Genomic DNA, 17,242 nt, shown 5'->3' with positions numbered 1-17,242 from the left:
GTCTGTCCGTATTTCTACAACTCTATAAAATTTACCTGTCATTTTGCAATGTGGAATTTCTGGCTGGTTTTAATGTTCAAAAACTATCTCGCTGGAATTCTTTATATTTTTCCTTTTACTTATGCTATAAATAAAAATAATTAAAGTAATGCAATACAAAATCTTCAAATAAAGCAATGAGATTGCCATAAAAAGTATATAAAACACCAATAACTTAATAAAACACATTTTTTTTAAAAAAAAAGATAAAACAAGAACATGTGAAATGTAATTAATTTTAAGGGAACTGGGATAACAGACTCTGTAACTATATTGATTATTTTCCTGGGCAGTGAGGGAGGAATGTGAAAACTTATTTTTATATCCAAGCCTTCTCCATTGAAGAATTTGAGTTTCTAAAACTGCTGCTTGGATATTGTTTATGATGGAAGCTAGGTATGTTTACAGCCTGCATACTTTTTTCTGTTTATAGATGCTAAAATGTGTTGTGTGGCTTAGTATATCTTAGTGATTATCGCAGTTGAATTGATGTTTGCTTTTTGTTATTAAGCTACTTTGATTAGAAAGGACTGCTCTCAGTTATGATTCAGCACATCTGCGCTATCATCTTGCCCTGGTTGCCAAAAGGCTGTAAAACATTAGAAGTGGCAAGTCATTCTTTTGTCTTAAAATATACCTTTATTATTTTTATAATTTGCCAAGGCCATCTGCTGGAAGACTAGTGGACTTCCTTTTGCAGCTGGTTGGCCACTATGAGAACAGACCAAGGGTCTGATCCAGGAGGGCACTGATTATATTCTTACATTAAGACAGAAAAGAATTTAGGTTTTCTATGTTGCTTGGTTGGCTATCATTTATAGCCTAGATCTGGTAGCCCTAATATTTTACAATGAAGTAGGTTGCACTGATAGACAAAGATGATGGGTGGTATCTAAATTTGAAAAATAAATAAACAAACAAATAAATGTTTTCCACACATTTTTGCTTGACTCAGCAGAAAAAGAGGCTGATAAAAATTGTGCTGCCCTGACAGCTGAACTGTCTCAGTGACAAGGTTTTTCAGTTTCAATATAGGACCATTTAAGGGCAGCAATTAATGTATTCCCACACCAGCGTTTCTCCCCCCACCCAGCCACACCTGCTGGTGGGAAGAACAACCACTGAAAGCTGTTCTAAATGTGTGATGGGAAAGCCAAAATCTTCTGAAATTTCAATAAGAAATGCTAAATCATTGGATTGATGAGATACACATGTATTCTTCTGTGTATAAAATGAGAAATGGTCCATAGATTCCTCTGCCTGAGGAGTGGAACCAGAATGCTCCTACTAACCCAACCTCCATCCTCAGGCCCATGAAGAAGTTGTACTTGGAGAAGATTTTGGTGGCTTAGGATTTGCTCCATTTAAAGGGACTGATATTAAGTCCCAACCTTGTAGGGTGCTAAGCTTCCCTGGATTGTTGTATTTAGGAAAAAAGATGGGTTTCTGCTTTCTAGCCATCTTAAATATGTTAGTATTGCTTTGTTCATCACGACAATTCTATAAAAATTTATTTGCCCCCTTTGGGGTCTTCTGAATTTTTGCATATCATTGCCACTGTGTATTAGCAGAGATTGTTATATAGTCTTGACATGGAGAAGATCTGGGGCAATAGTGAAGCTTCCCAAGAATTTTACTTGAGAAGATTTCTGGAGGAATGCTCTAAAGACACATGAATCAAATTGAAACTTTTCAGCTATGTGAGTGTTGTTACATTTGGCAGAAACCAAACACTATATTTACAATAAGAACCTCATACTAACTGTCAAGCCTAAAGGTGACAGAGTCATGGTTTCGAAATGCTTTGCTGCCTCAGGACATGCCATCGTTGAAGGAAGCAAGAATTCTGCTTTCTGTCAGAAGCATCTTCTGTCTCCTTCGGCTGATGCTGAAGCACAAGTAGTTCATGCAGCAAGACAAGGATGTCAAGATATGAGCGAGTCTACAAGACAAAAAACAAATCCAGCATTTCTGAATGGTCAAGTCAAAGCCCAGATTTAAACCCATAGAAAGTTTACAGCAGGTTCTGAAATAAGCTAGGAAATGCTAGAAAACTCTCAAATGTTGTTGAGGGTTGGAGCAGTTCACCATGGAGAAACAGGCCTAGCTTTCTACACAGCAGTGTGAGAGGATAATTACTACTTAGAGGAAGTGTTTGTTTTGTGGTAAGAGTAATGCAATTAATAATTGAATCCAAGGAGTGATGACTTTTTCTCATGGGCACGTTATTTTATTTATGAAATAAATAAAACAAGCACCAGACCTGCACTCTTTTTCTCCCAGGACCCACATGAACTTTATTGAAGGATATGATCCATTGAATTTGCAATGAAATATCTTCTTGGATCAAACTTGTCCGCTAATCTTTAAAAAAAAAAACAAGACAAGACAAATTAATAACGCTTAATTTACTAATCCACTTTTTTTTCTTTTTTTTTTTTTGCGTACATCCAATGACTAAGTTTAAGTAACATGCCAGGATAAAATAGGATTAGTTAGTTTGTGACTCAATGTATTATGTGGTTTGTGGTCCATTGTTAAGATACCTGACCATTCTCTTTGCATATTGTGAGAAATTTGCCATTGATTTAAGTCATATTATGGTTTCATTATTTAGGCATGTTGTATGAATTGTGGTTTGCTCCTCTGGGTTTAGTTTAATGTGTTACATGAACTCGGCTAATGTGTTGTACATTGGATTATTCTAGCCTCAAACAAAGTCTAGGAAATCTGAACATTTGACGCCAGTGCAAGTTTCACATGGAGCCTACATGTGGCCACTGCAGTCCAGCTTTCCCCTCTGTTTTGGAGATGATGTTGTGTATCCTGGCAACTCAACATGGATAGTGGTATTTTTGAACCTGGCTCCTTTACACATGTTTGTGAGCTTCCTAGTTCACATGGTTACCACTCTGACTTGACTAAAGCTATTAAAACTTCAATGGCCTATCTGTGAAGCTTGCCAGTAACAAGGGAATGTCTGTTTCAGCAGTTCTGAGTATCCAAGAGAGGACAAGCTGCAGCCAGCCTTGGGTAGTAACCGGCAGGGGGTAGCTGTTTGTTTTTTTTTCCTTTGTTTTGAATGGTTTACATGGCACAGTGACCCATCATTGCACTTGGTATCCATAATACCTTCATTGTTCCGTGCTTTAAGTCCATTCATGATTCTGGACCAATGGCTCATCCAGAGGCTAAAGAACAAGGTGCCCTACCAGTAGCTTGCTTTTCAGTTGATCTTACCCCCTGTATCTATTCTAAAACCTAAATTCAACATTGCATTCTTTTTTCTCTTCTGCTGCCAAGCCTTGTTGGCAATGTAAGAAAGAATAAATAGGCATACGTAAAGATAGGGTGGATGTTGGGGGTGAGAAGTATTGGGCAGCTGCCATAGCCTATGCCAGTTGAAGGGGGCTTGCTTGGACATGGGATCTTCCTCACAGCTGCTGTTCTTCTGTACAGTCACTTGCCTTCTCCAAATGTGAAGGGGATGGAGCACACGAAGGGATGGAGCAAACGGTCTACTTGCATTGACCTTCTCTTTCAGCATAGAATTGATGGGGGCCAGAGAAGGAGAGAACAAGTGAGGACTGTACGATAAGGAATTGGGGAGCACAAGTTGGGAATCCACTAGGGTTTTCTTGCCCAAGCTCTGTTCCCCTTCCTTAAAACCTCATTGGAACTGATAGTCTATGCTTATTGAAGTCTGTTTTCTATTGTTTCACTCTCATCATTGTTATGGGGCTTTTACAGAAGTTATGCTTGTATATGCCTCAGGTGGCTGTCCTTGGGACTGCCAGTTACATAACATACTGCATTTTCACTTTTTCCATCTGTGTTGACTGTGTAATATGGAATCTTTTGGCAGCTGATGCATTCATACTTACATGGAAGTCATTCTTTCTGAATGTAGAAGGATACATATTTTGAGTAAAATTTACAGTTGTTTTTTACAAGTTTAGAATCATTGGAAGTGGTCTAGTTAACGTTCTTCAACATTATTACAAGTATCTTTCTCTTATTTGGTGAGCTCAGACTGAAAAAAAATCTGGGTTGGTTCTCAGTGAGGAATATTTTTTTATTGATTATCTGTTAGTCCTCTACCATGCCCACAAAGAAAGATTGGAAACTTCCTGTGTTGAGAGAATGCGGTACAAAAATGGACTGTTCTATTCTGTGGGTAGAATTCTGAGTACTCCACAACATAGAAAAGCCTCGGCAAATAGACTTAACATGTCCATTTTTTTTTTAATTTTAAAAATCAGTATTAAGGAGGATTCACAAGGCATAACCCATGGGATAGTTCGTTCTGTCATCTTCACATTCTTGCATCTCATTCTTTTTCATGTGTAGGCCCAGTGCCATGTAAATAATTTTCCCCCTTGCATTTGGAACAGGAAGTTCAAAGGTTTGCTGCTAATCTGTTTTTCAAAACAGAATGTAGTGATTATATTTCTGGCACCATATAAAGGCACATAAAGCTGCTCCTGTTGAGGCAAAGTGTTTGCTATTTTAGCTGCAGGTGTCCTGATAGCTTATTTAAAAATAAATTCTAGGACATAATGGAACTTATTTTTATTTGCATCCATTGTATAATATGATCAGAATCAGGCTGCCATAGCTGAAAATGATGGCAGTTTTCTTTGCTTTCAACATGGATTGCATTTTTTGGATTAAAAAAAAAATGTGCTGTAGCTTTTTAAGTCAAGTTCTTTGACTCCCCATACCTTCCTAGATGTCAGAGTTTAACTCTGCTTGAAAAATGATGTAGGGTGATCTGTACACTGTTGCAGCAGCAACGATAACTTGCTGTGAATCAGTACAGATGAATTTGATTTCAGGTTGTGATTTCTGGGCTGGTTCTGAGAATTGCTTCAGCTGTGTGCTTTGGCTGTGGCTAGATGTAAAGAATCAAAGATCTAAATGGGAAGGGCTTTGAATGATTGTGGATATCTGTGTTATGAGTTCCCACAAGCTCATATGCTGTGTTTACGTAGGAAACAAAACGATTAGCTTCTCTCTTTATAGATATCAGAAAGCTGAAAGACACATGTTGGAGATGATGGGGGCAGAATAAGTAACTGTCAACAGTCTCCTATTTACTTCTGTTACTATGATGATAAGATTGGGGAAGCAGCTGTCACCTGGCTTGATCTAGGTCAATCTGTTCCTTGTATAGTGGTAATAAATGCATGGCAGGAAAAAAAAAGCAAGCTGTAGGTAAATGCAGCCATCCAGTTTATCCTATTACAGTGAATTATTCCAAGAAATTTCTGATTACCACCTGTGTTTTACTTTTGCTAGCCATGAAGAGGAAAAAAAAATCCCCAAACATTGTTGCATATTTAAAAGTGTTCCAAGATCAAAACACAGTACTTTGTCCTTGAAGCAGCTGGGTTTCAAGTTTGGGATACTTCCAAAAGCTGGAAATAGGTAAAAATAGGATAGGGAATTGGTTTGAATCTAACTGCTTTGCATATCATTATTAAATATGCTTGGCCTTTGTATGGTAGAAAGGAATACTGAGGATTTTTAAGTTCAAGCATTATAAAATCCACATCGAGAATGGTATCAATTCTCATCACCCTAAGCCATAGTAGTCTTGTAGCAGTTACAGTGTGGGATGGTTATGGGAGAGAATAGGAGTCAACTCCTTTCTCAACCATGATGCTCATAGATGGTTCAGGACTAGTTACTTTCTGTCAGCCCAACTTTCCTCACAGGATTATTGTTCAGAAGATAAAATAGGAGGAAATGCCATTTTCTCCTGTAGTTAAGGTAGGATATAAATGTAAGCAAGTAATGCATGGAAGAGGGATATTTTATGGACAAGGGTTTTTTATCCTTAGAGACCCAGTCCTTGCTAGGTCCAAGCATTTCTTGCCTAACGAGAATTGCTTTTGCTATTGAAGCTTGGCTGGGGGATAAAGTGCTTGGCTGAAACATTGCAGGTATTATGGGGTAGCACCTTCTGCTGTTCTGGTCTCCTCGACCCTTCTGCCATTAACATTTCACTCCCAACCTTTTTCTCTATGACTTCCCCAGTTCTAATTTTAGGTATAGGATGGCCACTATCACAGTTTTTCTCTGCAGCATTGGGCAGCCCTCTTTACACTTCATTTTATTTTGTGTATAGTAGATGTTCCCTCCTTGTAGTTAATGCTCCTTCCACCAGAGCTTTGGAAACTGAAGCTATTTGTCAGTTTGCTGCCTGTGGCTTCTTCCCCAACCTTATCTTTTGCTTACTTGTGTGCTAAGAAATGCAGATTTGCGCAAACTATTAATTTTTTCCAGAACTGATATGGTCCTATAATAGTGTGTTTGGGATGGCAGGAGAGAATAGAATCTAGAATGATAGAAGTCCAAGTTTGCATTTGCCCTTTTATAACTGGCAATTGATAATGAGTAATTAGTCTTCTCATCCTCTGCTTTGGTACATGTCTCTTTTGCTCTGGGAGATGTGCTCCTTACAGCTATATATATATTTATTATCCAAAAAATGCAATCTATATATATATAGATTGATTTATAGATTTATTTATTTATAGATTTATCTCTGCCCATCTCCCCCTAATGTTGTTTAAACACCATTTTATGCTGTTTAAACAGGATTCTCTGTCACAATACTTGGAAAAGTTAACAATTTAGCTCTCTGTATCCACTTAATAAAAATGGACAAACCTGTTACTAAATCTTCATTGCAAGAAATACCCAGATCGATAGAGTACAGGTAGTCCCCAGTTTAAGAACAAGTTCCATTCCCAAGGTCTGTCCTTAAGTCGAAATTGTATGTAAGCCAGAACAGTATTATTGTATAATACTGTATTAGTAGTATTGTGTAATGAACTTGAACCATTGTGTATTTAACTCGAATGTAGGCTCTGTTCTTAACTATGGGTCGTCTGTAACCTGGGCATTCTTAACCTACCTGTAATGTGTTGACTATATAGTGGGTTTTTTTACATTTTTTTTCATATATTATAACAATAAAATTAGAAATAAAGGATTAAACATCAGTTCCTTTAGGAACACGTAACTGGCAGTTACCTCATGAAAGTTGATTTTTAGGCCATCATTTCATTTTCAAAGATATTACTCAAACTTTGGAGACAGAACAACTTAGAAAGTTGTGGCTTCTTAGTTCCATACTTGTAGTGGTAATTTTCACCACTTAGATAAACAAAAGTTCTAAATTTTCATCATAGAAATCTTAGCGAGTCCTTCCTTGATTCTGGAATCTTCGGAAGGTCCTTGCAACTGTACACCTTTAGGAATAGAAAGTTCCTTTCTAAATATTTTCAAATTGTAATATTTACTGTGACATAAGGAGGAAAACATGTAAATACATAGGAGTAAACATGTAAATTTTATTTGATTAATTTTTAAGTAAGCTGAAATTTAATTGAATTTAAGTTTGTCTTGGACCCACCCACTTTGAATAAATGTCAGCTCACATTTCCCAAAGACCCAATGCCTCCTCGAAACTGTGTGTCCATGCTCTAAAACAAATGCACATATCCCTTTAGATCGGTGAATATTGAACCAGGCTATTGCACCCAAATTTAGTTTTATTTGTAATTGAGTTGTTCTGCCTGTAGGGCTTTAAAAACTGGCCTTTCTGTTTAAAAATGCTTGGTTCAGGTGGTTCTGGATTTCTTCCAAGAAGCTTCTTTTGCTAGTAGGCTATATTTTTCCTGATAATTTTTATATAATTTTATAATTTCCTGACCATTTTAAGTAATGCTTTGCCTCTTTTTGTGATTTAAATGTCACGATAGACTGAAAGAGTCACAAACAAACTTCCAGTCTGTCCATTCTTATTGAAGAAGTTGCTTTCTTTGAGCCCCTCTTCGTGGAGGGGATAGAGATCCTGGGGTTCTGCGCAATCTTGGCAGAGATATTGGCACTCTGGCACTCAGGTCTGTCCTGTGTTTCATAAAGCAAATTGCTAGGTGTCCTGCTTTCTGTTTTCCCAGTGGCATGAAAGCAGACACTGATTTTAACACGTTCTCCTTCCCTGGATCACTTTAAAACTTCACAACTAGGAATTACATTTGGTGATAACTCTGGTTGTGTTGCATGTATGCATAACTACTGTTGCTAAGCCACAAAGAGTTTGGCAAAAGGGGAACAAAGAGCTTTGTCAACCAGTTTCCAAGAGTGATTAAGCAAAACCTCATTCTGTGTGTGGTTTCCTTCTTTCTTCCCTTCTAACTGCAGGGCACACACCATTTGACCAGTGCTGATGAATCAGGGCACAGTCACTGAAGCAAAGCCTTAAATGACGGGGCACAATATCCTCCTGTCTCCAGTCAGGAGCCTTTTAGCCAGGAGGCTACAGTTCATGTGGTGCATGTAAGTCATTCATGGCCCAGTGAATTGACTTCTGTAGTCTGCCCTGTCTTTCTCAGCAAGGCATTAATTGAATATAAATGCTGCTTCCACACCCTTACCCTGTGTGCAGATTAGGATAATCATGTCTGCAGAAGTTTCCATTATGCAACATGCGTGGAAATCAACCTGTGGCTGGCTCTCTTCCACATTCTCGTTTCTGTCCCCGCCTGTGCAGTGTCAACATGTGATGCAAATGTATGCTTTTAACTAGGAGCCATGCTGTCAGATGGCAAGTCTTGGGAGGTTGGATAGGCTTACATGGCTGAAGGTCACCACTTCTTACATCAGTGTAGAATTTTTGTAACTTTATGGCATCCAGCCCTCACATTTCATGTTGTACTTTCTTGTGTACTGTCCACACAGTCTTGGTCTTCAGAAACCATTGTGAGGCAGGCTGATGGTATCTCCAGTGTTCTTATTGGAGCAGAATTGAGATGGGACAGCCAGAATTCATTTGAGATTACCTGGATGATTTTGAGTCTACTTGTGATCTGCCCATAGTCATTGAGAGTCAGGCAGCATATTGTCGTTGTTGATTTCGGAATAGAGATTCATTCCCTTTTATATGCTAATTAATTCAAAAATCAAGCACACATTCTGTGTCTTAACATTTCATAGAATTCATATAATGATTAAATAAATGGAGTTATTCAACTACCAGATATGCAAGACAAGGCAGTTTTCTCTCCTATATTTCAGGTATAGAGGCATATGCTTGCAATAGCAAATTCTATAAAACATTAAAATGGATGAACACATGAACCCATAGACCTTGTCAGCTTATCTAATATCATAAACCAGTTTGGGCTTGATCCATCCCTTGAATGAGTGGCTCTCTAAGGTGGTACGTTCCTGCCAGGATACAGATGCTATGACCAAGCTCTTGGGAATTTGCAGCAAGGTTTGAGGAAGAACATAGTTTGTTGAGTTAGCCCTTGTAAAGCCTACCCAAAGCTAGCTATTTAATGTTGTATCTAGTTCTCCTTAGCTAGATGACTTGTTCCTAACTTATAGAAAGTTAGGAGGTTTGGTATAATTGGACTGCACCACATATAGAGCTAATGGGGGCTAAATTCAGCATCTGGAGGATCGTGTGTTGCTCAGTCCCTTATATGTTCATGTGAAGCTGCTAAAACTTTCACCAAAATTATTCTAAGCGACTTTTGCTGTGCCACTTTTAAGTCAAACTTGACTCCTGGGTGACATTGTTGAGACATCTAAGAAGTGTTCTTGTCAACAATATAGAAGTGATTTCCATTGCCTTGTTCTGGGATGTTTTTTCAACTTCCAGGTTTAGCCTACAGTTCTGGGATTTCATGGTGGTTTCCCATCCAAGTATTAGGAAGTTCCAACACTACCTTGTTTCTTAAGATCAAGCCTTTTTGACTAACTGCCATGGTTAAAAGTAAGCAAGTTCTACCCTTTGCAGAAATGGCTTGAGCTTATTGGGGGTTGGGAATAATTTGCAAGGAACCACCAAACACACTGAAACCTTCTTTACTGATAGTCTTGCATACTTTAATTGGACTTTGAGATTCCACCAGGCACAGATCTGTTCTGAGCAAGAACAAGAGAGGGCAGCTGTCTTCCTCATAGACTTCCCAGAAGTGGACTGGCTGAATCTGTGGTATGATCATGATGAGGATTTTTTAAAAATCATTTATTTACTGCATTTCTGCTAGGGACTAGCATTATACTATTATACTATTACATGGCATTATACTATTTTAGAATGCTAAAAATGTTGCAGAACTTGAGTTCTATCAACCAGTTGATGGTCTTTCCAGGAGTGGATGCACAAACTCTTGTGTTTAGACTTTTCCACCCCATTTTTTCAGGCATGAAGACTGAAATTAAGCTTGCATGTTGGTGCAGGCTTGGTCCACCAAGCCTAGTCTACCCTCTGGTTGATGTGCTGATTTTTGAAGTGAGCATCAATTTTTGACCCTGTGAAGTACAGTTCTGAAAACTTATTTCAGGTATTCTTGTTTTCAAAGCAATTATTGAAAGAATTGTGGCATGACCGTGCTGGTTTCCTGTTTTTTGGTTTTGTTTTTGCTTTGAGTTGGGGGGCTTCTGGTTGAACAAGCCATCTTATTCTTTTCTGGGTAAGCAGCATTATGAAGGAGCAAAAGAAAAGTAAGAGATAACAGGCAAAAGAAATGAAAGATATGAGAGAAGAAGTAGTAAAATGAAATATAACTAAATCTGGTTAATGCCAACAACATATACAGTATCTCTCTGTACCTTTCTAGGCTTGCAAAACATATTATTATGGTACCAACATATCTGCCCATTCCTTCATATATTGCCTGTTGTTCCTTAAACTTTTCACTTCTCTCTTTTTGAGGATCTCAGCTCCATTCCCCTGTGACTTTCTCAAGCTTCCCCTTCCTCTCAAGGTCACTTTTCTTTCAAATATTTATTTCACGATTCAATCTTTAGTCATTCTCTCTATATGGCCAACCCCACCCTGATTTACTTCTTTCGCACAATTCACTTTAGTATTCATTTACCACCCATGTGAAAAGAAATGGAACACTGACTGCTACACTGTATTGCAAACTAGTATATTGACTCCTTAAAATATAATACTGGCGTTATCAGAAGCTTTTAATGTTCCCTGTTTCCCTCCCTCTACAACTCCCAGTGAACACTCAAATGCCACAGGTTAAATCTAAGGTATAGGAGTGGTATTTGCCCTTTTAAGTAGCAAATTTGCTAATAGCAGATGTCCTCTTTGTCACACGTCCGCTGCAAAGGTAGGATGGGGAGTGTTTTAACAACATGTCAATCTTATTTGATTATGTGCCATCAAGTCATTTAGACTCCTAGCAACCCCATAGATAGATTTCCTTCATGACAGTCTTTCCTGACCTGGTCTTTCAGGTCTTCCATAGGTGAACCCATCACCACTGTAACTAAGCCCATCCACCTTGTTGCTGGTCGTCGTTGTCTTCTCTTTCCTTCCACCTTTCCCAGCATTAGAGCCTTTTCCAGAGAGCTGAGTCTTCACATAACATGTCTGAAGTAAGATAATTTGAGCCTGGTCATTTGTGCCTTCAGTGAGAACTCTGGGTTGATTCATCTGATGATCCATTGGTTTGTTTTCTTGGCTGCCCATGGTATTCTTGGGAGTCTTCTCCAACACCAACATTCAAAAGCATCAATACTAATCATATCCTGCTTCTTCAGAATCCAACTTTTGCTTCCATAGAGTGTAACAAGGAATATCATGGCTTGCACAATTCTGATCTTTGTAGGTATAGACACATCACAGCATTTGAATATATTTTCCAAGGCATTCGTAACTGCTGTACCAAGTGCTAGTCTATGGTGTATTTCTTGACTGCTTGTTCCTTTACCATTCATGGTTGATCCTAAAAGGCAGAAGCCGCTTTGATATCTTTATTGTCAATTCTAAGGCTGGTTGTTCTACCTGTTGTCATTAGTTTGGTGGTCTTTATATTTAATTTTACTCCCATTTTTTCACTGTGTTTCTTTTATTACTAGAGCTTGGCTATCAGAGTAGCGTAATCAGCATAGTGCTGTTTATTGATGTTTCTTCTTCCAGTTTTAAAACCACATTCTTCTTCTTTCAATCCAGCTTCCTTAATATATCTTCAGCATAAATACTTCAAATGCAGTCTGTCCTAGAGGCTTTAAAGACAGTTGATGAACTTCAGCACAATTTTTTGCATGCCTTCTGCAAAGCAAGCTGAATTCAACCCATCCTTTGACTAGAGACTGAATTAGCGGTGCTGTATATCTCTTAGTCCATTAAGAACAGAATGTGGTTGCTGTGACAAATCTGATAAGTTCATCAGATGTTTCTAATTGTTAGAGCTCATGGTGCCACTTCACTCTCCAGTCCACCAATAAAGAAACTTCCAAATCTACTTCTCTCCCCCTCCCCCCAATTCCATTAACAGTAACTGGAAAACCCTCTCATGGTCCACAAAATCAGGAGTACAATTAGACTCTGAAACTGTACATCCTTAGCTATTTTTAAATCTTATCTTCTTCTCCCAGGGAATTTTTAAACTAGAGGGGTGGGTCCTGTGTTCCAAAGGATCCATGCAGTAAATTGGATACATGACCCCATGTTCTGGTAATTGCCATTCAGTGCATCTGGAGGGCACAGGACATTGCAAAAAGTGCTCTGTGGCAATACAGAATTTGAATATTGAATTGCTAAATCACAGTGAATCTTCAGATGCATACATACATAGTCATCAGCCTAATCCCTTTTGAAGTAAGCAGCTAAATATAGCTAAATCTAGTTTATACCACCATTTGCTATACCTCTCCATACCTTTCTGTTCTTGTAACTCTCCTTACTTCCCCCACATTTATATTCTGCTTCATACCTTGCCATTCAGATTGTGTTTTTTACATTGTAGGCAAAGTAAAAAAAAAAAGTCTTTATGAAACTAGCGAATCAATCCAGCAAAAGCAGTTTTATCTGTGTTGCTGATGTACCTCCTTGCCCACTCTGATGCTGACATAGCTTTGGAACCATTAGCTCTTTGTGATTAGTTACCTACAGCTGCCCCTGCTGTAAAGTCCATAGCTGTAGTTTGATATGCACTCTTTTACAAGGTTGTGGTAGAATGGAGATGGGAATCAGTCATCTGAAGATGCATACAAATCATTTCCTAGCAAATATGGTGCTCATGGTGAGGCTGGAAGACTGAAACAGATAAATGTGCCTCTGAAATCTGGTAGGTAAGGTCCTCTAAGAAGGGACACCTGGGCCTGAAAATGTTACCAGAGTTTTTCATAAAGGGCAGGGGGGGGGGAAGGTAGAACCATCTGACTTTTTTTTTTCATGCTTTCCTATGGTCGAAAGCACAAAACTTTAGATTTTCCAAAATGAAGTTCTGAATTAAAACCAAATCAGGTGATTTCCAAAGCAGCCCCCGTCAAGCTAGCTTATTTCAAACTACTGAAATAGTATCCAAAATGAATCCTACGGTTGCGGAATATCTCTACTAGAAACCCCTCCACAAATTTTCCTGCAAACCCACAAAATGATTGCCAAACCCACATTAAAAAGAATTGTAAGTGAACTCCCAGAGAGTGCTATGCTAGCTATAATATTATGAGGAACAGCAATTTTTTAAAGTCCTCCTTTGCCTCTAAGGATTTGGAGCATAAATTGTAAGAGTACAATATAAACTGCAGTTGTTCCCTTGGAATGTGGAGGCAATCAATATGTATCATGCCCACAAATGCAGTTGTCAGATTGAATACTTGAATATTTCATTCAAAATGCTATGAGTTTGAAAAATATGTCATATTTGGGTATTTCTCCATCTAAATTGACTGCCAGAAAATGGGACAATGAAATCTTGGTGTGCTTCTGTTCTTAATGTTCCAGGCTTCAAAATGACAGCATTTCATATTGAAACTAAAATAGATGTAATGTTATAAAAATAAAATCTAATAGTGGGGCAAAATCTATCCAATAGAGTATGCTACTTTTCTGTATTTAATATTTGTTTTCTGTATTTCTTAATACATTCTTAGAGAAATGTTTTCATAAGAACACTAGAAAGTGGCCTGACTATTGAGTTTAGAAATGTAATTTTTTTCCTCCTGCTCTTCCCCCAAGGATGCCTTTCCCATTCTAGTTAATCTCACAACAAACCACCTACAGAATAGGTTTGTCTGACAGGTAGACACTGGATATGTGATTTGGATTAACATTATGTGTAAACCCAGTAATGTTATTTTAAGTAGTGGCTTAAGTGTCCATTTTGTATGTGAAAAAAGCCAGGATTGTCCACCCCATGGGTTTCTTCAGAGTAGGAATCTGGCCAGTGAATGAAGAAGGGGAGAAAGGCCCATGGATCTCTAACTTCACGTAACAAAACTACTCATCTTGAACCTGGAGGAAGGCATATAATTATAAAGTTGGAAAGGGCTATTTGGACCATCAACTCTCTTCTGCTCAGTGCAAAAATGCAGCGCAGTGGCAGTCCTTTGCCCTGATTCTACCTTGCAATGAAACGATGACCTACTGCAATAAACAATGGTATCATAAGACATCTTGTTATGTTCCACTTGCTGGAGTTGAAGGCAGCAGAACATCCATACCTGATTCCTGTCTAATAACCAAAGAGAGAAGCGATTACACCTATCAGAAGAATTTCCATAGAAATATAGGACAAGGGGAGACCAACACAACCAAGCGTGGAAAGTACACAAGAGCTGAATTTAGTCTTGGATAGTTCTGTCTGGAGAGACGTTTCTGGAGATCCCCAGCTTGTGGAATCTGCTCTAGAGAAAGGAGCACTGTTTGGTTCATTTGTTTCTTTATTTTAAAAATATCTCCACCTGTTGTGCAGTACACCTGCAGGCAGTGTACATTTTAAATAAATAAGTTAAATATAATAAAATATGTGGTAATATAAAACATAAAGCACATAGAATAATAGATCAATAATCAGAAGTATTTCAACAACTGGTTATTAAGATGGTATGATAATACCTTAAATGCTAAAATGAATGAAAACATTTCACAAACATTTAAATTGTTGCAAAATGAACTTGGGTCATGCTTTATTTCTAGGAGGAAGGCATTTAAAAGAATGGCAATTGCAGTATGATATCAACCAAGTACTATCCATACTTAAACTGCATACTTACAGCAGCCCAATAGTAAATCAGCAGCCCGTGCAAAATTATATGACAGTGGCTAAGCTCACACAAAGCAAAGTTGCCCCTGTATTATCCATGCATAAGGAGAAAAGTTCACTCGGTAGAGAACATTATATTGTTCAGTTTGGGATTCATCCCAGTGGTGGTGAAGAGGGGGTAGTCTTTAAACGTAGTCTTTATGATCAGAAATTAACCAAAGAAGGCCAGTTAAATTATACACAGTCTTCATTTTGGATGATGATGGTGGTGCTCATGGTTATATCATTTATTGGAGCCTAATTTCTATTCCTTGTTCTCAATAGCTCAAGTTATCAGAGTGGGGCTGCAAAAATGCAGACGTGCACTAGATGGCAGCAAAGAGATAGAGAAACTACCTCATTAGGGATGATCCCTCAAGTGGTCATCTGGAGGTTTTCAACCCAGGTCTGATAGTCCTACAGTATCTCTCTGTTGTTTTGTTTTGCTTTTTCTTGTTTCTGCCCATATTCGGCTCAGTTTCTGGATCAAATTAAGAAAGATAAATATGTAAGAGTAGATAATATTCATATTATTAAAATATAAATTACTGCACTGGGGGAATGGAGCAGGAAAGGACTGCAGATTTTTGTGGAAGATTTATATGTCTGTATATAAACTGTTAGAACATCCTAGTGCATAATATCCCTCTCGCAGATCTGTTTGAGGGAGAAACTAAACTAAATTAAAGCTCCAGAGGATGGAGAGTTGAGAGTTGATTGTGGGATTGGAGAATAATGGGAAGACTATTGTTAGTTCTTTCTGTCCACTTAAGAACTAGTTTACTTTGGCTTTCAGTCCCAGAAGGCAGCACTGCTGCTATAGCTTTCATTCTGTTTCTGAATAAATGGAGGAACTGATTTGTCTTTTGTCTTCTCCTTCAGAGGTCAGGAGTTTTTAGTAGACTTGAATGCCCTGACGTTTTACGATACAACTGAGTTTGACCGATTGAGGAGGCTGTCTACACCTGTCTGCACAAGTACCGACTCCAACTACTATACAGTCTGGAAATATTTCTGCAGGGATCACTTTGGCTGGAGAGAATATTCCGAGGTAACATACTGGGTTGGGTGGTGGAAGTCTGTTTTGAAATCACCGCTTAGCCAGGAAGCTTACTCTAGTTGGGTTTCTGCAACGTGTGAAACCAGGTCAGCTAAAGACCTAATGGCTGTGTTTGTATTACATGCTAGGCTTAGTTAGATTTAACTTGAATTCTTTTTTGTGGTTTAGTGAATTGTGCAAACTCAGCCTGTTTGATTGGACTTAAGGGCTTTGAACGCTTGAAGGTGCTGTCCAGAGACCAGTAATTTTCTTAATACAGAAATAAGGGGATATGCTCAAAGGATTTACATATACCTCCCAGCATCCAGAAGTATGGTCCATTGTGAGAGATGCTTGGAGTTATAATTCAGTATTGAGGGCCACAAGTCATCTACCTGGTCTTCTCTTGTTGGTTTGTTTTCCATGCCTTCCTTTTAGTTCTCCACTTGCCTCTTGTATGTCTCTCTCTGTGTTTCTTTTCCTTCTTGAAGAGCAACAATGCAGTTAATAACTTTAGATACTGAACTTATTATTCTGGGAGTGGGGGGTGCTTAGATTTCAGTTTAGATCCAGATGCCTATCACTGCCTTAAGGCCTGTTGATTTGAGTGGGTCTGTCCTACCTATGAGTAGGTCTGATACCACCCCATTATGTATGATTCCATTTCTGTTAAAATTAGTAAGAAAGCTTGGCTGTGTTTGAAAGGGGGAGGGAGGTCTTGCTTACCCTGATGAGCAATTCTAAAGAATAAAAAGAAGTTGAAAATGAAATAGATTAAGTGGATTCCTTTTCTGATTTAAACAGCCTGTAGTACGATTGATAGAAGAAGCCAACTGCCGAGGGTTGGCAGAGGTCCGATTTGTTACCTGGCACAATCGTTACATCTTGAACATTAAAGACGGCTTCCAGCAAAACGCATGCGTTCGAAGAGAAATCAAGAAGCGACCTCTTTTCCGCTCCTGTGTGATTCTCATGCCATTTTTGCAGTAAGTTATGGAGTCTTTCCTGTATCTCTTGGGGTCCTCAGTAATAACCATGAGGTGGTGGCACAGGTGTATAATATAAGTTGATTATGTAGCTTTATTGGATT

The 17,242-nt window shown here is 38.4% G+C and overlaps 1 protein-coding gene and 1 long non-coding RNA gene across 2 annotated transcripts in view; one reads left to right on the top strand and one right to left on the bottom strand.

The window, feature by feature from the left end:
* Nucleotides 1-17,242, bottom strand: part of LOC112540427 (uncharacterized) — a 137,575-nt gene that overhangs the window by 613 nt on the left and 119,720 nt on the right. The window contains exon 5 of the long non-coding RNA XR_015794317.1: nucleotides 1,803-1,981. This is a non-coding gene — a long non-coding RNA (uncharacterized LOC112540427). The remainder of the gene's footprint in view (nucleotides 1-1,802; nucleotides 1,982-17,242) is intronic.
* The window catches only part of TIPARP (TCDD inducible poly(ADP-ribose) polymerase), a 36,293-nt gene that overhangs the window by 8,547 nt on the left and 10,504 nt on the right, over nucleotides 1-17,242 (top strand). Inside the window, exons 3-4 of the mRNA XM_007426299.4 lie at nucleotides 15,996-16,164; nucleotides 16,957-17,138. Coding sequence (XP_007426361.1) covers nucleotides 15,996-16,164; nucleotides 16,957-17,138 — 351 coding nt within the window. The remainder of the gene's footprint in view (nucleotides 1-15,995; nucleotides 16,165-16,956; nucleotides 17,139-17,242) is intronic.

Source organism: Python bivittatus, unplaced genomic scaffold, assembly GCF_059951505.1.
Source record: "Python bivittatus isolate LINGU-HERP-01145 unplaced genomic scaffold, Pbiv_v1 ctg000980_np1212, whole genome shotgun sequence".
Taxonomy (NCBI): Eukaryota; Metazoa; Chordata; class Lepidosauria; order Squamata; family Pythonidae; genus Python; species Python bivittatus.
Note: the sequence above shows the minus strand (reverse complement) of the source record. Positions and strands in the feature narration are given on the sequence as shown.